General features: G+C 34.8%; 1 protein-coding gene across 2 annotated transcripts in view; it reads right to left on the bottom strand.

Moving 5' to 3' along the window:
* Nucleotides 1-396: 396 nt before the first annotated feature.
* LOC148306667 (guanine nucleotide-binding protein G(s) subunit alpha) overlaps nt 397-27784 on the bottom strand; it is a 31535-nt gene continuing 4147 nt past the window's right edge. For both annotated transcript variants that reach the window (XM_088264593.1, XM_088264594.1), the window contains exons 3-10: nt 11829-11967; nt 10065-10226; nt 9006-9223; nt 7852-7980; nt 6342-6521; nt 4577-4775; nt 3729-3895; nt 397-2408 (exon numbers count right to left, since the gene is read on the bottom strand). In XM_088264593.1, coding sequence (XP_088120719.1) covers nt 3749-3895; nt 4577-4775; nt 6342-6521; nt 7852-7980; nt 9006-9223; nt 10065-10226; nt 11829-11948 — 1155 coding nt within the window. In that variant the 5' untranslated portion in view covers nt 11949-11967 and the 3' untranslated portion in view covers nt 397-2408; nt 3729-3748. The remainder of the gene's footprint in view (nt 2409-3728; nt 3896-4576; nt 4776-6341; nt 6522-7851; nt 7981-9005; nt 9224-10064; nt 10227-11828; nt 11968-27784) is intronic.

Raw genomic sequence — 27784 nt, 5'->3', positions numbered from 1 at the left:
AACAAAATGAAAAATGTTCAAACTGGCATGTTGAAAAATGCAAAATGGCTGCCATAAAAAAGGTTTTATTTTTTCACACCGTCACCTGAATGCGCTAATTGACTTTCTTCAAATTCTCTTAATTATTTTTTTTTTTTATAAGTAGCAATCTGATGGCTTGTTTACACACAGTCTAGGTTCATTAAATATTGCATTTAAAACGTCTGAAAAATTAATTTATACGGATCAGACAACTTAGCATTTGACAAATGTGTAAAAAATATTGATATTTTCGACACATTTATCATCATATACATACTTTACGCATGTAAAATGATGCTGTTACTCTTTAAGTAGTAGTTGATTCTAACTCAATATAAGAAAAAACCCAAAGCATTTAGAATGCATAGATTATTATTTTTGATCATTTTCTTATTTCAAATTTCCAACAGCATAGAAAAAACAAAAGAATATTGGATATCCGCAAAATGCTTCCGGAACAACTCAAAACAGCTTCCGCTCAAATCACTTTTTTTGGTATATAAATATTGCAGATTTTTTTCTCAAATTTACACACCTTTCCATTTACCAAGAGTTAAAAAAAAACTATTTTAGTAAGTAATTATGCACAGTATTCATCATACTTGAATTGGTTCTATTTAAATATACGCATGTTAGAAAGCAGATGCTATGAAAGCACTGTGTCCATCTGAACTAAGGTTATAATAATTCAAAATGTGTACAATCAATCCGGGTAACTTTGAACTGTCGGGTAACTTTCAACTGTCAGGTAACATTGAACGAAATTTAATTGAAATATTTCATTTAACAATTTTTATGGTCCTTGTCCCTACTATTTTTTCTATCGTAAGTACCTACTATTTTTTTCTCCACTTCCTTCCCCATATCGCAGTGCTCTTCACCCTGAGTTCCTTCACTCATATATTAACACAGAACTGATCACCCTGCAATATAATCACGGCCTAATGAAAAATATATCAATTGGATTTGATACCCTATGCACTATTTGGATGCTGGTAAGAATCAGACAAAAAATAAATGGAATTTATGAAAATTATTAATAAAAAGATATCCGTTTGTTGTAAATTGTTAAAACTATTACATTATAGTAAAATTTACAATTGTGTTCAATGTTACCCTGATTTACCGGCTAGTGTTAAATACCCATTTATTTATGATTTATCAAAGCCCTAATATTTTCGTTATAACTTTCATAAAATTACAAAACAAATACAAAAAGTTACCCTGATTGAGTGTTAAAATTATTTAAAGATAAAATTGGAGGCAAATAAATCTGTCAAGCGGCATAACCATAGAAAAAGAAGCTTTTAAATAGAGAATTTTTTTTCCAGGTAGATACTGGATCTGTAGTGTAGGTACTGCGCAAGTACCTATTGCAAAATTAATTTACAAAAATGTATTACCGGTGTATCATTATTATAGCCTTAGAACAGTTTCTAGTAAGTCTGCAACTATAGCGTTGATTGATTTTTTTTCACATTGTTGTCCCCACTTATTTTGTCGAGAAGCAAAAATTAAACGAATATTACAATCCATTGGAATTATCTTATTTTTTGCTCGTCAACAAAAATTTGTCACAAAGATACGGTTAAATAATATTTATCATGCAAATTTTGGCAAGTACGCATATCTTTGTTCGAAAAATGGTAACACCAAAAGAAATGGAGACAATAACATTTTTTCACTACCCACGCGAGTGGTGAGATGGCGTCTTTAACCTTAAAATTGAGAGACAAAATGAAACACACTATTCACGGAGGGTAATTAAAAAATATAAAGATATACACTAGTCGTTACAATAATAATAATAATTAACCCACAATAAAAACTAAAAATGACAAAAATATAACACAACTCATAAATTGTTAATGTTTGACAATGATAATGTAATAATAATCGACCACTAATGAATAAAGGGGTATTTATCAGAAAACAAATGATAAATATGGTAACATCAACTTGCGTGGCGTTTCACGCAACATTTTTAGCTTCTAAAAATTCTTACGCTACAATTTACATTATATAAATTCACAATATAATTGTTAATATAATATATCCGTACATACGCGCGCGCATATACGAATATACATATAAATAATGACCAAGTCAGTATTGTGTGTATGTGTGTGTGCAAAACAGCTTCTCCGAACTAAATGGCTTAATAAATAACGTACGGGGCGGGCTTTATTAGTTATCATAGTATGTTTATTATATTGCTCGGGTGTAAGACATCTTCGTAGGATGTACATTGGTGTCATACTCATTATGTTTATATCAAATATACTTGTGTCGTGATGATGCGGGCGTCTTCCGGTGCGGGCTTCTCATCTCCCCCGGCCGACGTCGCGCGATATGATGATGAGAATGATGAAACACGATGAAGACAACTGGAAACAATGCAAACAATAAGTACTGTAAAATTAAAATGTAACTTTGTTTTAAAATCACTATAAATATTTTATTTTAACTCAATTATAATGTCTACCGGATTCGAAGCTAACCGCTTCTTTATCAAGACTGATTAATAAGTATTGGATAACCGACAAAACAATGTTTGAGGAATAATAGCGTGGCAGCGTCACGCTATTATACCTTTCATAATTGCGATTTAACCAACCTACCATGGACCACTTTTGTGGCTAGACATATTTGTCATCACAAATGAATAGACCCGGCTAGAAATCTATTGATATCTATTGCCGAATGTTACCGATAGTCTTGTGATTTTTCTTACTAATTTATTAGCCAATAAACCAACATCGTGACAAAAACCTATTAACCATTTCCTCAAGGGCCAGTCATACGGCTCTACATTTCCAGAGTCAATCTGCACCTTTTCATACGGCAGGTCTATGTAACCGATTAGTTTAGCACATTCACTGTGTTTAACATAATGCGAACATACATGAAATGCTGACAAAATAGCAATTTTCAAAAGACCAAAACTAAATTGAGAATATGAAATTTATTTTTTTAGAAACTGGTACACACTGTTCTCTCTGTGTGTAGCATTCGCGAGCGGCTCACGTTTATACTCGCTTTGAGACAAGAGAGTATAAACATGAGTCGTCAAAGGGACTAAAGCTGAGTATACACTTGCATCCCGTGGTTAGTGTAGCAGACTCTCGAGTCAGAGTTTCTGGATTCGAACCCACTCTACCACAATTTGATACCTATTTTCAATAATGAGCCGCCAAGGCAGACAGAAATAGTATGATATTGAAGTTTTCTGTAAACAGTAAAAACACAAATATTTCTCTTTTTAATAAAAAATTATACATTCATACATGAATTTTAATTATTTTACCATATTTAAATTTTATTATTTTATTTTTATTTTATTCATAACACACGGACATAAAATATTGTGTTACGGCTGTAAAGGTATACTTGCAATTGGGGAATGACACTTTTAAGCCATTTGACTCATTGTTAACAGCCATATTCTGTACCAGGGACATCCAACGTGTTAACATAGATTACGCACAAACATCACATTCCACAATTATAACCACCTCGAATTCAGATTTAAAGAAGCTCCATCTGGCAAATGTATTTTCTTTGTATGACACCCCTGCACTCGTCAAAGACGGATCTCATCCTATCGGAGTCCACGGCGCACGTAAAGTGGTGGTAGCACTTCCGGGACGTGTAATCTTCGCGAGGCATCGTCTGAAACTGGAGAGGAGAATGGGGTCAGTGTATACCTTTGGGGTGCGACTCCGGTTTATAGCAGCTCGTATTGGCGCAGGTGCATCCTCTGGATGATGTCGCGGCAGTCATTGAACACCCGTTTGATGTTTTCCGTGTCCACGGCACACGTGAAGTGGGGGTAACAGTAGTGCTTGCCGTCGCCCGACGCCGTACTGATGCGCTGGAATTGCGTACACGTAAGTCAGTCATCATTACAGAATCAAGCCATCTCCTTGTCAGTCATGAGAAGCGAAATCGAGGCCTTATGAGGAGAATGAATCCAGTGACTACACCAGTGCCGCAAAAATCATTGTTGCAATGTGTATTTTGTTAAAATAACCTTTTATAATTATATTTATATTAATTTACTTTATTTTGTGTTGTGTATTGCTTGTATTATCTAGATATATATATTATTTTTTGACATCTCATCAAAGATGAAGAAGAATATGGAAGTCTGGGCATTTACGGGGCTTACGACCACCTAAGTATTTGGACACACTCAAAATGTTTTAGATATATATACATTATCTTATATTTTTTTAAATAATGTATATGAACGTCTCATCACAGGCTGTACTTAGTGAGGCGTTCATCAAAAACATTTAATGTTGTAAAAAATTATATTACAGTATTGTATAAAGTACTGTAAAAAAAATTTCATAAATAATAAAAAAAATAAAAAAGTGTACTCCGTGTGAGTGCAGTTATCTATTGATATTTCATATACAAGAAGCCTATGGCAGACTTTGGTTTGCAATGAGCCCGGACTAGTGCGCGTTATTATCTATAGATGGCACCGAGCAAATCTTCTCGTAATCATATTTGGCGATGCGGGCAGGGCGAGGAAGGTGACACTCACGAGGAACTCGTCCCGTATGAAGTACTTGGCGCGGGCGACGTCCGGATGCTCGCGGGAGTCGGGGCAGGCGTCGGGCGGCGTAGCGTAGCGGGAGAACTCGGCGAAGTACTCCTCCAGCCGGGACTTGCCAGCCAGGATCTTCTCCGCCAGCAGGTCCTGCTTGTTCAGGAACAGGATCACAGATATCGTGCGCAGCCATCTGAAATATTCTACATCGTTACAGTGAAAGCTCAAAAATTCTAACTAACTAACCATCACGCCGCTTCTCCGCAGGGGTAAGCAGAGAGAATAGAACGCCACACCACTCTGTCCTTGCAAACATTCTTTGCCTCTACCACGTTCATGCATCTCGTACATACCCGCCGATTGTTTTGACTCCTAACCTGACCACTTTCAAGTTTTGGCATTCTTGATCGTGCTACGTTTTCCTCGGTCTGCCTTTGTTCTTGTAATTCTAATAATTAATTAGATAAAAATTCCTGTAATTCTAGTTTTCCTATAATTCTAATAAGAGTAATTCTTAATAAAGTCCCTCCAATGATTTTCCATAGAAAACTGGAAGAGCGAGGAATTGGAAGAAGAAAAAATTAAACAACGTATGTAAAATAATCAGGTTGGGATCTTGCATATATCTAAGTAAAAAGGGTCTCTGCTAAATAAAAGCTTTCTCAAACCAACCATAGATGGCTCCAGTGAACTGACACATCAAGCGTCATGAGATTTATGATATATCGCTCACTCCTTTCAAGAACGTCATAAATCAAAAAACTTCATTTCACAGGAGAACGTTTTTAAAGTTTAACAATATAATACAATGTATTAAAAATAAATATCAAGCCACTTATTGAACTTTTTACTGTGCAACAGATCTTTTTAGGTAAAACCTGAAGGTTTTTTCTCCATTTGAAAAATAATTAGTTTATTAAAAAAAAAATTAACAATACCTTTTCTTCAAAATGCAAAAACAACACATTCTGCCCTGTAGCGGGTAAATATTAAGTTAAAAATATGCCTCTTTTGCTGGAATATAGTACATTTTTTGGGCATTCCGAAAACATGCATAACTGAAAATTGACCATTTTTTATTTATGACGTTCTTGAAAGGAGTGAGCGATATGTAGGAGTTCCAAATGAGATATAGTAGTGTGCTTGTCAATCATGAGCAGAATGGTGAATATCATCAGATATATTTGTTATTTTTCTAACAAAAATCAATAAAAAATACAAATTACTTTCAAACCATCGTCTCGGATCAGTTAATACATGAAAATGTAATGATTTTTTTAAAGAAGATATTTCTAATTTTGGTATCTGCCATGTTGAATCAATATTCCTGCAAAATCTATTTTTTATAGCATACCCTTACCCTTTTACTCCCTTCCACACACACACACACTCCCACTATTTTTTTATATTTTTTATCTCTTGTTGGTTTTGATCGTTATTATAACATAAATGTGGAATTGTGTAATTGGCTTTACTTTTATTAATGTAACTATTTTTTATTATATACTTTTACTAAATGTAAAGCTGTACAATTCCCGAATAAATAAAAAAATAAAATAAGGTTTTTAATTGTGTTTATTTTATACTAATTACCTCCTTTCTGAGTCTTTTTTCTTGGATTTTATTCAGGGGCAAAACACCTGTAATGTAGATGCCTAACCTGCGATTAAAGTAGTTCAGGAGGTGTTCCAGACAGTGTAGGGACAAAGAGAAGGAAGTGAGGTTACGGTGATACAAGATAGCGGATGAAAGAACTCGCCTGTTATTCCAGATACTCTTGAATAGCTCCAGCGACTCCCTGAGGCGGTTCTGCGTGGGATCCTCCCGGAGTACCATGTTGTACGAGGAGCACGCAGTCACGAAGATGATGGCCGTCACGTCGTTGAAGCACTGAATCCATTTACGCCTCTCATCTCTCTGCCCTCCCACGTCAAACATGCTGAAAATACCCAAACAATTATTCAACTGATCGATTTTACTGTATTCTTCTTCTTCATTCCATGTTCGCTCCCTAGGTGGAGCATATGGCCAACACGAGTCGTCTCCAAGTCACTCTGTCACGCGCCATCTCCTTGGCTTCCTCCCAGGTCAGTCCGGCGTCTCGAAGTTCCGCTGAGTATAGTCGGTGAATGGTCGTCAGCGGCCTTCCGGGGCGCTGGAATCCTCGGGGTTGGAAGAAGAGACATGAGGGGTTGATGCCCTCAGGTGGCATTCTAAGGACATGTCCCAACCATGTCCACCTTCTTCTCTTCAGGACTTCCAGTATAACTTTACTGTATAACTTTACATAAATGCATTAGTAGAAATTAGATAATCTTATTGTGGAAACGTCGGGGTTACCACATGTGGAAGGGTGTTTATCTGATATGGGGAAGTGTGCGTTTTGCACTGATTATGGGCATCCACGTCTCCACTATCTCCTCAGAAGTTGCATTTTATATTAAATGGATAAAAGAATAAATACTTAAGCTTACTTGAATGATTCACGTTAATTTTCACAAAAGATTAAGTTTACAAATAACTTAAGATTACAGATTTTACTCTAGTTTTCTATTCACACAAATTAGTTAAAGTTACAAATTTTATACGCGGTAAATGGGCAACTGAAGGTAGGTCAGGTCACTCCAGTGGCTTGGGACGAAAGAGAATCTTGCGTTGTCACTACTTTTAAAGGCGTGGTGACGTCATGCTGTTCACAATTGCACGGCCGTCTATAGTTTGTCATGGCCGAACGACGCACGCACCGCATTATTTATACATATGGCGTTTTATTTGTAGAACTCCATTTGAATTTATATATTAATTATAAAAATCAAATACTGATTTTTTAAGTCTACTAAATTGTATTTTAGTATTAAAAACACATAAAAATTATATTTGTAACAATTGTTTCGCCTTGTTATGCAATTTTCTACTGAAGTAGTTTTAAAATTCCATAACAAGGCAAAACAATTGTCACAAATTTTATTTTTACGTGTTTTTAATAATAAAATGCAATTAAGTAGACTCCAAAGTTTGATTTCTATGCTGGAGGTCCCGAGTTCGATTCCCAAGAGGGTCAAAATAAATATTAGAGATTTTTCCGCCTAATATTTATTTAATATGACCCTGAACTTGTACCTGAAGCAGAAGGCTGATCACCTTTTCTTTGCGTATTCAACGATCCAGATAACACTGCTTCTATACGATGCAGTGCCCTATGCACCATTGGGTGCGGATAAGGGTTACAAGGGAAGAAGGGTATTAATAATAATGCATAATGGACTTACTGAAAGTTGACCTTGTCAACTACAAATTGTGTCTCAAATATGCCCGAGGTCAACACTCTGCAGCGCAGGATGTCCTGCTCTGTCGGGGTGTAATTTGGCTGCTTTATAACGTGAACTTGGTCTAGGAAGCTGCAAGCGGAACAGAGGTAATGATTAGTTTGCTGACAATACAAAGAAAATTATTGTTGCAAAAGATTAAAAATATCTCAAAGTATCGAACCCGCGATGTCTGTTTTGCAGAGCGTCTACTCACGGCGCTGGTTGCCATAGTTGTGTCATAGTGTGCGTGTTTCTAAAGTTCTGATTCGTCAATAATATTCACAAATAAAAAAAAATTACTAATTTTTAGTGGAAAATAGAAATACGTTTACAGTGAAACCTCTTATAACGAGTTTAATTCGTTCTTAATCTTACTCGTTAAACGAAACATTTTTTTCCATACAAATGTATGTAAAATACGATAATGCGTTTCAGGACGAAAGAACTCCATTTAAATTTTTTTTTAGGTTTTTTCAAATAAAATTGCTTATAGATTGTTAAGGAGTGTAAAAACTTGGAATATAATTTATATTTGAAAAAAATACGTTAATAAAAATGTGAATTAATGACAAATAATTAATCTCTTTTAACTAGAAAACTGTTATAAGACATTTGTTTTTGCCGACGATTCAAAATTTAGCAAAAATGTGTCACAACATTGTCATTGAATAAATTTGTAGCACGAAGACAAGACAGAGAAGAATAAGAAAAAAATCTCAGTATATTTACAGATTTGGCATTGAATTTGTAGAACTCCATTTTAATTTATGTATTAAATGTTAAATCAAACACTGATTTTTTTAAGTCTACTAAGTTGTATTTTATTGTTAAAAAAACACAAAATCAATTTTGTGACAATTGTTTCGCCTAGTTATGGCAATTTCAAACGAATGTTTTAAAATTCCATAACTAGGCGAAACAATTGTCAAACAAAATACTACAACATAACTAGGCAAAAACATTATCGTAAAATTTATTTTTATTTTTTTTAAACAATGAAATACAACTTAGTAGACTTTAAAAAATCAGTGTTTGGTTTAACATTTAACTATTAAAAAAATAATAATAAAAAAATCTCAGCCCTAAAAGGGTCAAAGGTTGGAGACTGTACTCACTACTTGGCGCAATCGATCAGCTGGTACTCGTTGGAGCGGTCGAAGGTGGCGCGCACCCCCCGGTCCTTCCACAGCGCTTCCGTGTGGTCGTAGAACTCGGGCGGGTAGTCGAAGTCGGGCCCCGACGCCACGTCCTGGATGTAGTCCACGCGCACGCGGTTCTCCGCCTTCTCCAGGGGGATGGGCGGCGCCAGCGTGCTCATCGCGCCCGTTATCGTCTGACAGACAACACATCAAATTATACAGTGAAACCTCTATCTATCGTTCCTTGAATAATCGTTTTCCCGGATGTGTCGTTTATTTCTTCTATCCCGAATTAATTTCATACTAAACTAAACCGTATCAATCGTTTCTCTATCACCATTTACCGCATTTATCGTTCGAATTAAGCTGCAAATTTGATACATTTTGTCTGTTTTTTTACATTCTTTTTTTTTTGTTTTTACATGTTTTTTTTTTAAATGATACTTTATACGAACCCTTATCCGCACCCCGATGGTGCATAGGGCACTGCATTATATAAACGCAGTGTTATCTAGATCGCTTACCCATGAAGGAAAGGTGATCAGCCCTCCACTTCAGGTACCAGTCCAGGGTAATATTGAATAAATAAAGTGTAAAAATCACTTATATTTATTAGACCCCCCTCTGGGAATCGAACCCGGGACCTCCAGAACGATAGCCGAGCGTGCTGACCATTACACTACGGAGGCTGACACTGATGATACTTTATAATAATAAACCCTTATCCGCACCCCAATGGTGCATAGGGCACTGCGTCATATAAATGCAGTGTTATCTTGATCGTTCACACATGAAGGAAAGGTGATCAGCCCTTCACTTCAGGTACCAGTCCAGGGTAATATTGAATAAACATTAAAGTGTAAAAATCACTTATATTTATTAGACCCCCCTCTGGGAATCGAACCCGGGACCTCCAGAACGATGGCCGAGCGTGCTGACCATTACACTACGGAGGCGGACAAAATGATACTTTATAATCAGTTTAAACTATTTCTTTGCCGGGATGCCCGTACCAGTACAGTTATTGGTACTCACAAGAATTGCATCCCTGATATTCTTCTTGATGTCTTCAATCTTTTCTCGCCTCTCCTTTTCCGAGAAGCCGTTGACGTGGAGGATCCTCATCTGCTTCACGATAGTGGACTTGCCAGACTCTCCGGCTCCCAGGAGCAGCAGACGGTGAGTGGCACGATACAACTAGAATAAGAAAAACACCGTATTAATTTGCGGGCCTTATAACTACAGCGAAACCTCTATCTATCGTTCCTCGAATAATCGTTTTCCCGGATGTGTCCGTTTATTTCTTCTACCCCGGATTCATTTCATACAAAAATAGATCGCATTGATCGTTTCTCTATCATCATTTTATCGCATTCATCGTTTGAATTACGCTCCAAATTTGATATTTTTGACTATAAAAATTTAAAATAGTAATCAATTGTCTTTATTTTTCTTAAATAAACCATTTTGAATACTTATCAATTGGTTTTATTGTCAATCTGCATGATACCCATTTCCGTTTTTTTTTTTTTTTTTTTCTAAAATCAACTATTTTTGTGCTAATTTACAAAAAAGTAAACTCGAGTTACTGGTATGTCATACTAATTGTTTTCCCGCATTTATCGTTTTCCCGCATTCATAGTTTATTTCGATAGGTCCCTTGAAAAGCGATAGATAGAGGTTTCAATGTATATGCATTTATATTTCTAGTCTGTCTCTCTGTGCCCAATGATGAATAGGACGCTGCGTCATATCGAAGCAGTGTTATTTTGACCAGGATCGAAGCAGCCCGCAGTTCGTTCAACAAAATGAGATCATGTTTCACCATCTTGCACGGAACTAAAATGGCTTCACTTCAACCAGCGCATAAGTCTTCAATCTCTCACGCTGCTTTATGATATATATTCTTCACAACCCCAATGCACCAAAACATCTTGCTGAAAATTTTATATACATCTCAGATCATAGTATGTCACTTCGTTCTACCTAAGAAAGAAAACTTTCCATCCCTCGCCATAACACTCTGTCCAAGTAGCTAGACTATCATTCAGTCGGAATTTAATTTAATTAAAATATTTTTAAGTTGAATATATATTAAAAAAATATTTTTAGAATTTTTCTACTCTTATCTTTTATCTTGAAAAAAAAAACTTATTTTTACAATGGTGTTTCAAGAAAGAAATTCAATTACGTTAAATGTTCCCTGGGTTTAAAGAAAATTACTGAGCCTTAACATAGCTATTTTTAGACCTTACATCGCTCACTCCTTTCAACAGCGTCATATATCAAAAAACTTGATTTTTCAGGAGATCGTTTTTAAGTTTAAAAATGTAATAAAATGTATTAAAAATACATATCAAGCTATTTATTGAACTTTTTACTGTACAATAGATATTTTTAAGAAATACCTGAATGTTTTTTCTCCACTTGAAAAATATTTAGTACATTTAAAAAAATAATTAAACAATACCTTTTCTTCAGAATGCAAAAACAACACTTTCTGCCCTGTAACGGGTAAATATTAAGTTAAAAATATGCCTTTTTTGCTGGGATGTAGTACATTTTCTGAGCATTCCGAAAACATGCACAATTGAAAATTGACGATTTTTGATATATGACGTTGTAGAAAGGAGTGAGCGACATGTGGTCTTAATTCAGGAGAGGGTCAAAAAAGTAACACTCAAGTAGCGAGTGTTTTCGCTAATGATCAATTCAATAATTATTCCATAAATAATATAATTGTGACAAAATGGCAATATCAGGCATGGGCACAGAGGCCGTCGTGGCTGTCTCCGTTACCTGTTTGTCCTTCTGCAGCTGCCTGGTGATGGCGTCGCTCCGCCTCTTCTGCGACTTGAGGTCGTCCCCCTCCGAGGTGTCCCCTCCCCCCTTCCCCCCCGGGGACCCGAAGCATCCCATTGTGGACCACGCTGCCCACCTGCAACACAAAGCACCCGTCATTACACCACCCGTACAAGGCAAAACGGTGGCAGATAATAGCTTTCGACATTTCAACATAGGTGAAGAAAAATATGGATTATTTTGTATATTAACACATTGTAGTCGGGTGCTTCGGACAATAGACTCTAGCCTATAGCGGATGTTTTTCGTGATTAGCGCAAAAATATATCGCTTTCTTAAAATTGACATTTCCAAACCAAATAACATTTTCAATTGAAATTTTCAAGAAATCATATATGACATTTGATCATCGAAAATAAATTATAATCATAATTTTCAATTAAGTATTCCGTATTTCACAATTTTAGAAGCATTGTAAACTCTAAAAAATAGTCTTCCCCTCCGAGGTATCATTCCCTATACGATGCTAACATATTCAAATAATAAAATACCAAACAGTAAACAAAACAGAGGGAGCGGTATGAAAAATAGTCCAATACGTGAAATGACTCAAACCAAACTGGAGATTGAGATCGCATAAAAATTCTAGATTTCTGGCGATGTCTTTACAAGCGGCACACTAGCCAATCCGGACAAATACTCAAATAAGACATCTCAAATAACGTAGACAGACTATCGCCTAGCACCCAGGTACCAAATTACCCTTCAAGGCGTTTAATTTCACGCTGATAACAAACCTGTATACTGCCGTTTCCCGCCAAAAACCAGCAGTACACAAAAACGGCATTTGCCATGTCCCGCAGTTGATCGACAGTCTGCGAAAAATGGCAAATGCCGTGTCTCGACGACAATGTGTTAAAAGCATGGACAACATATTTCGGACGGGTGTTTTTTACGCCTGCGAAACGCTAGCAACCACTGGCGTGCACAGAGAATTAATTAGGGTAGGCAGTAGAGGTAGTCAGTAAGGTAAGCAACGTACTACTTACTAGGGTACGTAGTGGAGGTAGGTAGTAAGGTAAGCGAGGTACTACTTACTAGGATAGGCAGTAGAAGTAGGTAGTAAGGTAAGCTAGGTATTACTTAGTAAGGTAGGATAGGTACTGGTTGCGTGTTTATATCGCTCACTCCTTTCAACGTCATAAATCAAAAAACTTGATTTTTCAGGAATTGTTTTTAAAGTTTAAAAATATAATAAAATATTCTCAAAATAAATATCAAGCAACTTCTTGAACTTTTGACTGCAACAGAGCTTTTTAGGTAAATCTGAAGAGTTTTTCTCCATTTGAAAAATATTTAGTTTATTTAAAAAACAATTAAACAATAACTTTTCTTCAAAATGCGAAATCCAACACTTTCTACCCTGTAGCGGGTAATTATTAAGTTGAAAATATGCCGCTTTTGCTGGGATATAGTACATTTTTTGGGCATTCCGAAAACATGCACAACTGAAAATTATCAATTTTTTATATATGACGTTGTTGAAAGGAGAGAGCGATATGTCACGTGGTTAAGTTAGGATAGGTACTGCTTTTCAGCGTATATGGAATGCACGCCACTGCTGGCGACGGGACTTGACAATTGTGTACATATAGCTAAGACCTTAACAAAGAAATTGATATATAATATTTATATAAAAAACATTGGATAATTCCATCTTCTCTGTCTTTAAAATGAGGCCGGCGCAGAAGGTAAAAAATACTTTTTTTTAAAGTATCAATCGTCTGAACGGATATAAATATCTTTCCCGTCAAAAGTGTGTTGTCGGGCAGTTTTTTTATCAATCCCGACCCTAATTATACTCAGACAGTCTACCGCCCGATCCTCAGTATATTGATCACAAGTAACCATAAATCCATTTCCCATCTGTACAATGTGTTTCGGCGTCTCTCGCGCTCTACCAGAAGTAAGCAAGTAGAACGCTTATAAGCGTCTCCCGCTCTCTACCAACGGTATGTAAAAGACGATTTTAAGCGTTTCTCGCAAACAATGTGTTAACTATTATTTTTTGACATCTCATCAAAGATGAAGAAGAATATGGAAGTCTGGGCATTTACGGGGCTGACGACCGTCATAGGCTGGTTAAAGTGATCACTTTACACACGCGTAACATTCACCAATTCTACCCATCATTGACAACCACACTACTCAAATTCTCGGAAGTTCTATATATATGAACCAATTTTGAAACATTGTTCTTGAATCACTAGAACTTCACTAGAGACATCTATTGGTTAGATGAAACGAAGCTTTTTATTAAGCAGAAACTCTTTTATTAGTATGTGAGGTCCTTCTTCATCTTTGATGAGATGTCAAAAAATATATATATAAAAAATAACTCCTATAATTGGAGATAATCCAGATTTGTGAACAAGTATTTGGACATACTCAAAATGTTGTATGTTTTAACTAGTCGTAACTTCTGCCAATGACTAATCGTAAGCTCTGTAAATGCCCAGATTCCACATAGATCTGCGAATATTGATAAACATGTTTACATAAATTGAACGGATATCAACAAAATAGAAATATCATTACAGTTTTATATCATTACATTATGTATGGAAGCGAAGCATGGAGTTGGCAAAAGAAGGATGAAAGCAGACTGAATGCAGTCGAAATGCGATCCCTCAGACGAATGTGTGGCAAAACGATGTTTGATAGATGTTCGAATGCTGAAATAAGGAAAGAATGTAAGGCTGAGATAAGCATTATCGATAAAATTAAGAAAGGTGTGTTGAGATGGTTTGGACATGTGGAGCGTATGAGTGAAGAAAGAACGGTTAAACAAATTTATGAGGCGAATGTAGTTGGAAAAAGAAGCAGAGGACGACCGAGGAAAACTCGGCACAATCAGGTATGTCAAATACTTAAAAGCGGCCGGGTCAGGAGTGGTAATAATCGTCGGGTATGTATGAGGAGATGCATGAATGTAGAAGAGGCAAAGAATGTTTGCAAGGACAGAGTGGTGTGGCGTTCGATTCTCTCTGCCTACCCCTGCGGGGAAGCGGCGTAATGGTTAGTTAGTTAGTTAGTTACAGTTTTATGATTCGTTTGGTTTCCCTCATAATGTCGATGAATCAAAAATGCATCCAGTACAAGCTTGACCCTGACCATGTGAGAATTCCACGACAGCAAGCAATTCCCAACTACAAGTATTCCGGTCGATATAGAAATGGGCTTGAATTAATAATTCAAACGAGTTTCATCAAAACGAAACGCCAAACAATAACACACCAATATTTGAACACATAATTCAGTCTATTTTTAAAAGTGATGAACGGATTCATTTTTAATGTAACAAAAAAAACTTATCTCGGTTTCATTATACACTTTCGTTCTGTCATTGATCCGTCAATTTATAAAGTATTCAGTACAATTTATACCTGTTGTATCTGAAGAGTGAGTTCCGGCAAACTAAACAGTAACCGAGTATATTTTTTTTATATTCACAATATTGTAAACAAGTGGACGACAAACTTATTGGCCAAAGAGCCAAATTTTGCACATTACGATTAAAAAAATTCTTGATAGCCAAATCTGTTTTAAATTTTAGCACACCTGAATTATAATTTTAGACCTTTATTAAATTACGGTTACAGTCAATAATACTTGACTTCACACTCGATAAGAATTATATTCATTGATTAAAAATCTTTTGAAAGTAAGGTATCCAAACACTTGTTGCAAATAATGTCCTTGGATCTCCTTTTAATGTCCTTGTTACCTGTGACAGGTAAAAAAAAATCCTTTTTTTTTTTTTAAAATTACCGCAATGGCAGCGCCATCTGTTTAACATAGCAACAAACGCAATAATAAACATTGCTCATGGCGGTCAGCATTTTCAATGTTTATATTGCATTGTTATTTCATAGAATTTTTATATTTTCATTGCTTTATAAGCATTGTGAAATAAAAACATTTTAGAAATGTGTGCCTTCTATTTTCTTTCTTTTTTATTTAACCAGACTGAGCGACACAGCAATGTGTAAACGGGTAAAGCTGGTTGTGAATAAAAATGTGATTCCCATAAATTCATGCAATCTAAAATCATAAAACTTAATACTGGATTTGAGTATTTATTTATTATACAATTTACATAGCACCATTTTCTAGAGAAATCACTTCAAGGGTGCTATGCAATATGCAGTAATTTGAACATTTAAAACGGCATAACTTAATACTAAGAATAATAATAATAATAATAATAAAACCCTTATCCGCACCCCAATGGTGCATAGGGTACTGCATCGTATAAACGCAGTGTTATCTTGATCGTTTACACATGAAGGAAAGGTGATCAGCCCTCCGCTTCAGGTACCAGTCCAGGGTAATATTGAATAAATATGACAGTGAAAAAATCACTTATATTTATTTTACCCCCCTTGGGAATCGAACCTGGGACCTCCAGAAGGGTAGCCGAGCGTGCTGACCATTACACTACGGAGGCGGCAATACTAAGAATAAAAGTCAATTTAAAAAATATAATAATAACGATAAAGTAACCGCAGTAAGTTGAGCCAACAATCCGGTATTTCATTAAAAAAATTATTGTGAAGTCGGTATTATATCAAAAATACCTTTTTAATTTTTTATTTTTGAATTACCTAACGTCCAAGCGACTCTGAAATCTAGCTACGGATTATGCAACACCGCTTATCATGACCCTACTCAGGCTTCTACTTTTTAAGTTTCATAGCCTATGCCTACTCGTGAGTGGATTTACTCTTTAAGTTTAAAGTTACTATAATTTCACTAGAGGCATGAGTTTTTACATTTCATTGATTCTAAGTTAGCAGTGCAGTTACTTAGGTAGGTTTACTCAGGTAGTGAATCGAAAATACCTTAAGAACCTGAAGCAATCATCAACTAAATTTAACACATCAAGTGCACCTATTAAAATACGACTGAAAATCTGTCCAATTTTTACTTGAAGTGTCAAATATGAAAAAACTATCTCCATCTTGGTGTAATAGTGCATTTTTTAATGCGAACACATTCTCATTTATCTCTCTTGCTTTAAAAGCGCGACACCGACTTAGATTATGCGAAAAGAATCATCTGGATACAATTGTAGTAATAATAGCTACGTGGATTGATTACATTATTAAATATTTGCACAAAATATTAGACGTTTATTTATAGATATGTGTAGTACTTCTCGGAACATTATGACTAAATGCGTTACAGTGAGTTATAAGTAAGAATATATTACAATTATTATGGCCTTATAATCACTTGGTAAACTTACAAACGGCATTCAAAACTAGATTCCGCGATTTCAATACAGGAAACGGTCGCAACAACAATAAAAATTAAATCCTTTATTGTTAATTTTTTTTGACATACATGGATAAAGAAAAAGATGGAAGTCTGAATATTTACAAGGATTTCAATTTCAATTCAATTTCAAGCCCTTATCCGCACCCCAATGGTGCATAGGGCACTGCATTATATAAACACAGTGTTATCTTGATCATTAACACACGAAGGAAAGGTGACAATTTCAAACCCTTATCCGCACCCCAATGGTGCGTAGGGCACTGCATTATATAAACACAGTGTTATCTTGATCATTAACACACGAAGGAAAGGTGATCAGCCCTCCACTTCAGGTACCAGTCCAGGGTAATATTGAATAAATATTAGACTGAAAAAATCACTTATATTTATTTGACCCCCCCTGGGACCTCCAGAACGGACCTGACATGTAAATATATTAGGCTGGGTAGTTGATCACTGTACACACATGCAACATTTGCCATTCTACCCATGATTGACAACCACACTACTCAAATTTTTCAAACTCCTATATATATCATTAATCTCCTGACGCTGTATATATATGAGTTCACAAGAGCCATCTATGTTAGCTTGAGAAAGATTTTATTAAGCAGAAAGATGGAAAAAAAATAACTACTAACAGGAGGAAACCCAGATTTGTGAAAACTCGTTCAAACTCGGTCGGGTAGAGACAAGGATAATAGCCGTACTCTCTCATGTAGAGATACCTCAGACACTTCATTTGAACTTTCTCTACCATAGAGAGTACTTAAGCTCGTGTGGCCCCCAAATCATTGAGTCACTCTCGAGTCTACTTCGCACCCAGGAGTTATAAAGAGTTCTCAGCACGCGGGTATTTTCGAAAACCCTGGCAATACGCAGAACAAATCCTAGCATTTTCAATGCATTACCACTGACCGCCTCTATGTGATCGTGAAATGTCAGGGTGCCATATTTCCTCATGCCTCACAAAGTCTAACAATCGCACACCGTAAATTTTCCACAGGCATCTATTCTCATAGCTAAGTATACGGCTGCTCTGGGCCATTGTGAGGTGCCATGTCTCACAGTCGTAAAAGAATAGGAGCAATACAGGCGGCATTTGGTCTTTACTAGGTACCGATCCAATCTCTAGACAGCGTTCGAACTGTTAAATGCGGCACAAAATCTTTAATTCTAATAACAAGTAAATTTGAGATGTTGATGCGGTAATTTAGTGTCAAAAATTTAAAAAAATATATATTTTAGGCATTAATATTCAGTGAACGATACGTGAGAATTTTATCAGTAGCTAGTCGCATTTGCATAAAAATTTATATGTTGTCAAACGAGAAAAACCATTAAATTCAAATCACACGGGATAGTATGGAATGATGGGGGCTCCGAACATGTAATGTGGGTAAAATTATTGCGTAAAAAGAAGTAAATGGATTTTTTTTAACGGTTAGAATTTAGATCATAGCAAATTAACTCTCTCCCTCTCTCTTTTTTACAAGAAAATCTCAACATCTCTAGCTAACTAACTAACTAACCATCACGCCGCTTTCCCGCAGGGGTAGGCAGAGAGAATAGAACGCCACACCACTCTGTCTTTGCAAACATTCTCGCCTCTTCCACCTTCATGCATCTCCTCATACATACCCGCCGATTGTTACGACTCCTAACCTGACCACTTTCAAGTATTTGGCATAGCTGATCGTGCCATGTTTTTCTCGGTCTTCCTCTGCTCTTTTTTCCACTTACATTTGCCTCATAAATTTGTTTTACCGTTCTTTCCTCACTCATTCGTTCTACATGTCCAAACCATCTCAAAACACCTTCCTTAATTTTATCAATAATGCTTATCTCAGCTTTGCATTCCTTTCTTATTTCACTATTCGCACATCTATCATACATCGTTTTGTCGCACATTCTTCTGAGAGATCGCATTTCGACTGCATTCAGTTTACTTTCATCCCAACTCAACATCTCAATTAATTCAAATATCACAATTTCTAGAATGCCGGGATACCACTGTCAATAACGGTCACATGTCCCTATGCGTCAAGACGAACGTCAACCCTACGTAATTTACCAAATTAAAGAGTTAATGAAAGCAATAATGTTTAAAACTTGTCATTTGTGTCAATCAAGATTTAATACATTTATAGATTCTTTGTAAGCGTGTTTGCTAATACACGGCAATTCAAATAACATTAATAGGTACTTTTGCGCAAAATAAATATGCAAACTTAACAGCGCGTAAGATTTCCAAATAAATTTAGTAAAGATGATTATTGATAAAGAGGCAGATATTTGAACACGCAATATCACATTTGTGTAACAGAAAACAAATTTCCGTCTTACTCCGAGTGGGTAAGATTAAAAAGTAAGGTTGTTAAATATATTCAAGTCAAATTGTGTTGTAAAAATGAGGCTGTTCCAATCTCTGTCGGGGACAATTTCAAAAATGGATTTTTGTAATTACGTTTTTCAGTAAAATAAAAAGATATATGTAAAAACTTAAAAATAAAACGATTCATATGTAATCATGAAAATTGATAAAGGAGAACAGTTTTGTTATTATTATAAATTGATTCGGCAGTCACTTTGTGGTAATATCTATCCATTTTTAATTTAAGTTTTACTTGATAGTTGCCACTATATTTTTAAATCTATTGTGATACGCGTTTCGATGCATTCCGCATCATTTTCACACACTGTTAGAAAATGATGCGGAATAATCGAAACACGTTTTACAATAGATTTTAAGTAATAGTGGTATTTACCAAGTAAAACATGAATTAAAATATTATTTTATTAGAAAAATATCAAAGAGTATATACCTTTAATATTCCCTCGAGTTTTACACACTCATTTTGGGACAATTTTTTATTTTCATGGCACATGTACAGACCGTTATTCATATGTACAAATAAGAAAAACACATAAGGAGGCAAAAGGTTAAACTGTGTGTGAGCAATGAACTGAAGAGAATTAGTTGCGAATTTGGTTGATTGATTCGGCTCTATACGTTCGTAAGGGTGTTAATAAGCTTTATTAAGTAGAACTTACTTCAGAGATATTGCTCACTCCTTTCAACAACGTCATATATCAAAAATTGTCAATTTTTTTGTTGTGCATGTTTTCAAAATGCCCAGAAAATGTACTATATCCCAGCAAAAGCGGCATATTTTTAACTTAATATTTACCCGCTACAAGGCAGAAAGTGTTGTTTTTGCATTTTGAAGAAAAGGTAATGTTTAATTATTTTTTTAAATATATAAAAAAAATTCAAATGGAGAAAAAAACCTTCAGGTTTTACCTAAAAAGATCTGTTGCACAGTGAAAAGTTCAATGAGTGGCTTGATATTTATTTTTAAAACATTTCATTATATTCTTAAACTTTAAAAACGATCTCCTGAAAAATCAAGTTTATTGATATTTGACATTGTCGAAAGGAGTGAGCGATATCTCATTTGTAAAACGGGTGAAAAAAAAAGTATCACCTTGCCTTGATAAAAATCACCAAGGATAATAAAAATAAAATAAAGATATATAAAATGCTACAAAAATTAACAGAACGATATCTTTATACAACACCATAAAATTCAAATGAAATTAAAAAATAAACTGCCAAAGGATAAGCTTTGATGATAAAAATAGATATTAATATGAAATAATTGTATTCAAACACACTTTCGGGCGTAGAGTTTTACTTTTGCAAGCTGATAACGTTTAGCATAATTCCATAAATTATCCACGGCTGGGTCCAATAAACAGACATTGAATATGTCATATGGGTAACTTTACCATTTCCAATGCAATTGGTCTGATTTTTTTTCTATATTGATACTAAAAAGACTAGAAGCATCATCTTGGCAACATACACTAAATTGATTAACCTTTTATTTATATAGAACAAAACTTTGTTTAGGTACTTATGCTCGGATTTTTTTTTCACAAATATAGAACTAAAAATATCATATTTTGTATACTAAAAGCATTGATAACTTTGTGGTATGGCAATAAAGTTTTTTTTTTATATTTTTATACAAATGTCAAATTGTAATAATTTTATTTTAATTTTAATAATTTTATTTTTATTTTAATGACCTGATGATGGAATGATTTTCCGAAACCGGTAGTCACAAATAAGTGTCTTAAAAAGTGGTATTACACAAAGTAAACAATGCATGGTAAGGAGAGTGTTTTAAAAATATCAGGTTATTTTATTTTTATCCTTAGAGTAGTTCAAGAAACAAAACAGAAGCAATGAAAAATGTAAAATAAAAAACTTAACCTAATATATTTTTTTAAATGTCTTACTATTGTTAAAAAATGGGTGAAAGTAGACTGAATACCGGCAAATTGGTTCACCCAGACGAATGTGCGGCAAAACATTGTATGATAGATGTTCAAATGGTGATGATATAAGGAAAGAATGATCAATTGTGAGCTTCAATTACCAACTTCAGGATGATATTAAATAAACATTAAAGTGAAAGACTTAAATATTTATTTCGTAGCTTAGGAATCACACCCGGGACTTCCAGCATGATAGCCGAAAAGACTAAGCACTACACTAAGGAGGCAAACACGTAAGACACGCTAGTATCAACTTATATTTAAAAATCAAAAAAATTAAATGCTGATCGTTATTTTATGGATTATTATGCAATGTGTCATTAGTACTTGATGCAGATATATCCAATCGCATCGCAAAATCCCTGATCTGGTATGGTAAATCTCGAAACCCATATAAAAGTAGGCAGGAAGTGCTGATGAGTGAACACAGCGAAATAACATTTTCAGTTTTCGAATATCCATGAAAATATCGGAATAACATTTTCAGTTTTCGAATATCCATGAAAATATCGAAATAACATTTTCAGTTTTCGAATATCCATGAAAATATCGGAATAACATTTTCAGTTTTCGAATATCCATGAAAACATCTAAATGAATTTTTAACATATATTTAAGATGAAATGCAAATAAATGCTTAAATCAGTGGTTCTTAACCATGTTGGAGGTACTGAACACCACTAATTTCATATATTTCTTATAGTTCATATAGTTCTTATATTTCTTTCATATAGTTCTTATATTTCTTCATATATTTTTTTTTCAATTTCAAACATATAATATATAAAATAATAAAACCCTTATCCGCACCCCAATGGTGCATAGGGCACTGCATCATATAAACACAGTGTTATCTTGATCGTTTACACATGAAGGAAGGGTGATCAGCCCCCCGCTTCTAGTACCAGTCCAGGGTAATATTGAATAAATATTACAGTGAAAAAATCACTAAGATTTATTTTACCCCCCTTGGGAATCGAACCCGGGACCTCCAGAACGGTAACCGAGCGTGCTGACCATTACACTACGGAGGCGGACGTTTTCAAACATAGGTATATATTTATACATAGGTGCACGGAATGAACAAAACCATTAAAAACAAAGAACAAAACCATTATAAAATGATTTTCACATAAAACCAAAAACAAAATAATGAATATTCCCCACAAATCAGTGTGAATCAGCCGAACCCGGGAGACTGAGTTACTGAACACGTGGGGTTCCACGGGTTAAGAACCACTGGCTTAGATGGTCTGCGAGAGTGTCCCTTAGAGACAAAATAAAGAGTTCACGCATTCGTGGAAGCCTGGGCGTTACAGACATTAATAGGAAGGTAGAGGAAAAACAATTGAGATGGTATGGGGGCATATAGGACGCAGAGAACCCGAACATGTAGTTAACCAGGCAACAGAAATGGATCTTCTTCAAAATTTATCTAGAGGAAGACCGGAAAAATTCATGGGTGCTGCAGAAAGATAACATGATTCGAAGGCATGGCCTAGGTGACGTTGTCCAGGACAAAAGGACCTACAACCTGAGGACGAGGAGAGCTGACCAGTCTACAAAGACAATAAGCTGAGATGTAACCAGGAAGAAGAAGAAGATTTCAGATCGATGTGTAAAAAACTAATAAAAGCATATTTAGAAATATTTTTCCACAAAATCTTATCCTATATTGGGTAAAGACATAGATTTGCATATGAATACAATCACCGCACAATGGAGAGACAGAATTGACAAGTAATACTCGAGTGTTTGTAAAATTTATAAAATGCTCGGAATATTTAATGTAACCGTGTGCCCAAACACAGATACATATGTATCTCACTCATTACGGTTAGTTGGTTCCTATAATATTCGAAATGTCTGGCGGAAAGTTCAGCGTTACAAGTACACGCAAGGGATGTAGCACCGTGTTTAAAAAGAATATGTAAAATCAGAGTCCAGTGCAATTGTTCAAAACTAACTAACTAACTAACCATCACGCCGCTTCCCCGCAGGGGTAGGCAGAGAGAATAGAGCGCCACACCACTCTGTCCTTGCAAACATTCTTTGCCTCTTCCACGTTCATGCATCTCCTCATACATACCCGCCGATTGTTACGACTCCTAACCTGACCACTTTCAAGTATTTGGCATACCTGATCGTGCCATGTTTTTCTCGGTCTTCCTCTGCTTCTTTTCCCGCTAACATTCGCCTCATAAATTTGTTTTACCGTTCTTTCCTCACTCATTCGTTCTACATGTCCAAACCATCTCAACACACCTTTCTTAATTTTATCGATAATGCTTATCTCAGCTTTGCATTCCTTCCTTATTTCACTATTCGCACATCTATCATACATCGTTTTGTTACACATTCTTCTGAGAGATGGCATTTCGACTGCATTCAGTCTACTTTCATCCTTCTTTTGCCAACTCCATGTTTCACTTCCATACATTAGAGTTGGAACCAGGACTCCGTTGTGCAATTGTTCAATTTTATTGTAATTTGTTAATTGATTCCGTTTATTCAAATATTGAATGATTTTAATATTTGTTAAATGCCTCCATAGTGTTGTGGTCAGTGGGTTTGACTACCGTACTGTAGGACTCGGGTTCGATTCCCAAGGGGGAAAAAACTAAATTTCATAAAGGATTTTTTTTTGCACAATAAAATAAAATCAAAACTTTTTTCCTGAAATTAAAATCATGATTCTGAATTTATAAAATACTAAATGTACCTGACCACGTGTTGCTGTGGCTCAATCTGGCTAGATGGAAACGAAAAAAAAATATTCACATTTCTAGTACATTTGATTTCACAATGTGTGTGGGTGTACAATATTTGTGCAGCAGTCAAGAAGCACGCTGTCCGCAAAGACCAATGTTAAGTATTACACGTTTGGCTGTTATATTCAATAGATGGCACTGCCATTGCAATAAAAAACTTATTTAAAAAACATGTTTTTACCCGCAACAGATAAAAAAACCTGTGACTATTTCTATGTATGAAACACATATGAGTTCAAATACAATATTGTGTTAGTTTCAAAATCGGTGCATAACTTACGGAGATTTTGAAGAAATGGAGACTCAATTCACTTTTTTTTAGATGATCAATTCTCACAGTATGGTCAAGACATTTATGTGCATTTATAAAAGGATTTTATTTTAATTTACTTGTAATAATAATACAGTCAGACAAAATGTGAAACGTTCCGAGGAGAGAAAAATACTGCTAAAAATTTTAAGGACTATTAAAAATACCAGATGTTATTCAAGAGTTTATGCACGGTCCCAACTACCTCAGAAATATAAATCAATGAATGAAATAAATAACCTGGACTTGCGGCTCTGATCAAATAAAATATGAAAAACAAATAGAAATCATTTGCACACAGCCGAAAATAACTCCCGAGATAAAAATAACTCCCAAGGTAAAAATAACTCACCAAAAAAAATACTGAAATTGGTACAATTTTACATTTGGCATGTAAAAAGTAATTTCTCAGTATTGGTATTTATAACGTGCTATTTTATATATAAACACAGAAAAACTTAGCTTAACCGATCCCGGGTCAAAAAAAGTCCATGAATGATTACGTATACACATTAAAATTACATATAGACATTACAAAAAAAAAGATCACAATGTTTTTTTTATACATAGAGGTATGAACATATGTACGTAGGCATGTACAAACTTTGCTGCACAGGCAGACCTCAACATTCGCACATGATTGGTGCCTAAAAATGAGTGCGAAAGTTAAATGTATGAAAGTAGAAAGGATGTAAAATAATATAATAAAAAAACACCAAAAATAGTACTTTACAATTTGTATTTAAAAAATTTACTATGTATATATTGAATATAAACTATATTTTCGTAATAAACATCTCAAAAGTTAGTTATATTTTACTATTTTTTTTCTTTTCTTTATAGAGAGTTCTGTAACATGAAGTACTATTATGGATTGCCCTACGCACTTGAGATATTGCTCACTCCTTTCAAGAACGTCACAAAGAAAAAAACTTATTTTTATCAGGAGAACGTTTTTAAAGTTTAAAAATATAACACAATGTATTAAAAATAAATATCAAGCCATTTAGTGAACTTTTTACTGTGCAACAGATCTTTTTAGGTAAAACCTGAAGGTTTTTTTCCATTTGAAAAATATTTAGTATATTTAAAAAAATAATTAAACAATACCTTTTTTACAAAATGCAAAAACAACACTTCCTGCCCTGTAGCGGGTAAATATGAAGTTAAAAATATGCCTCTTTTGCTGGGATATAGTACATTTTCTGGGCATTCCGAAAACATGCTCAACTGAAAATTGACGATTTTTGATTTACGACGTTCTTGAAAGGAGTGAGCGATATGTGTTCTGCATTGGGATCACATTGTTCCATTTTTTTTTTCAAGTTCCTACTACTACCATCACGCCGTTTCCCCGCAGGGGTAGGTAGAGAGGATGGAACGCCACACTCTTCTGTCCTGACACACACAAACAAAAAAGTTTTTTTTATGTGCGAAAAAGCGAATTGTGCAAAAGTCAAATGTGCGAAGGATGAGGTCCGCCTGTAACTAAAATGTGTACTCACAAAAAGTGTGTTAGTGATTTTACAATCTAATATTTATTTAATATTACCCTGGACTGGTCTCTGAAGCACAGGAGTGCTTGTCTTCAAACAAACGATTTGGATAACAATGCATCAATACGATACAGTGCCCTATGCACCATTGGGTGCGGATCAGGGTTAGAAAGAAAATGTGTAACTACAAACATACATATGTTATGTCCATTTTTTTTTTTTTCGCATTTTACAATAAAATATAATTACAAAAATATTGTATTATATTAATACAAAAAAGATCCTACAGTGGCATGCTCTGTGTGTGGGTATATATTTTATTTTAGGTTATTATTATAAAGGGAAAGAATACAAAAGATATAAAAAAATATAAATAGATTAAAAGTGCTAGTACAAAATACAAATATTTTATTTTTTCAAGTCGTACCCGATTCGTACATAATTTATCCACATGTTGTATACTTTATGATAAAATAATATGTTTTCCCTTTTTAAGTATATTATTGGTTCGAAAAACACTTATCTTAACAAGGATGAACATATAAAACAAGGAATTATGCATTAGCCTGAAATATTGTAATTATTACTGATTTAGGAAGTGACATATTCCAAGTATCTATATGGTCCGCGAAATCAATGCTGAGGTTTTGCATTCAGTGTATAGGAGTATTGAATCCAGACACTGTCCGGCCTGTTATTACAATAAAATATTTGACGGTTTCTCGTGTTTCTGGTTGGGGCGTAAATATTTATCATTTGCAAAGAACAGTGTAAAAGATTATTTAAAATTTTGTATCAATTAATCAGATCAAATAGTTTTCTCCTATCACTCAACTTACATATATATAGAACATATAGTCCAATCATCTGTATTTGACACGCATTCACGCCACTGAGATTGTGCAGCGTGTAACATAGTAAAACAGAAATAGACGCGGAATTCAAACTATTAATTATGATAAATTTTATTACTGAGCAATACTGGCCGAGCAAAATACACAGTTGCATTGTGTTGACTGTTTTCATATAAGTATGTATTTAGAGACTAAAATAAACTGTTAACATATTAACACCGGAACTATTAAGCAGTCATTTCTGTTTTTGTTTGGTTGTAAGATATTGCTTTTTAGCAATAAGCCCGCCAACGCAGTTATTTATTATTTTTTGACATCTCATCAAAGATGAAGATTAATACGGAAGTCTGGGCATTTACGGGGCTGACGACCGTTATAGGCTGGTTTAAGTGATCACTTTACACACGTGTAACATTCACCAATTCTACCCATCATTGACAACCACACTACTCAAATTCTTGGAAGTTCTATGTATATATATATATGAACCAATATTGAAACATTATTCTTGAATCACTAGAACCTCACTAGAGACATCTATTGGTGAGATGACAAGAAGCTGTTTATTGAGCAGAAACTCTTTTATTAGTATGTGAGGTCCGAATCCTTATTTTCTGTACATGAAGTTCAAATAAATATATATAAAAATTTCTGCAGATCAAAAAGTTATTTGATATCATTAACTTTTCTCTTTTTTTGTGTGTATATTAGGTTAAAATTGTTAAAAACAATAAAAAAACATTAAAAAAGAACTCCACCGACAAGACACACAAGGTGGCTTGGTGAGTCTCTGCAAAAAAAATATATAAATATGTTTAAAATTGTGATTGAA

Source organism: Brachycentrus maculatus, unplaced genomic scaffold (genome assembly GCF_059751285.1).
Source record: "Brachycentrus maculatus isolate JH-2025_06_01 unplaced genomic scaffold, ASM5975128v1 h1tg000234l, whole genome shotgun sequence".
Lineage (NCBI taxonomy): Eukaryota > Metazoa > Arthropoda > Insecta > Trichoptera > Brachycentridae > Brachycentrus > Brachycentrus maculatus.
Note: the sequence above shows the minus strand (reverse complement) of the source record. Positions and strands in the feature narration are given on the sequence as shown.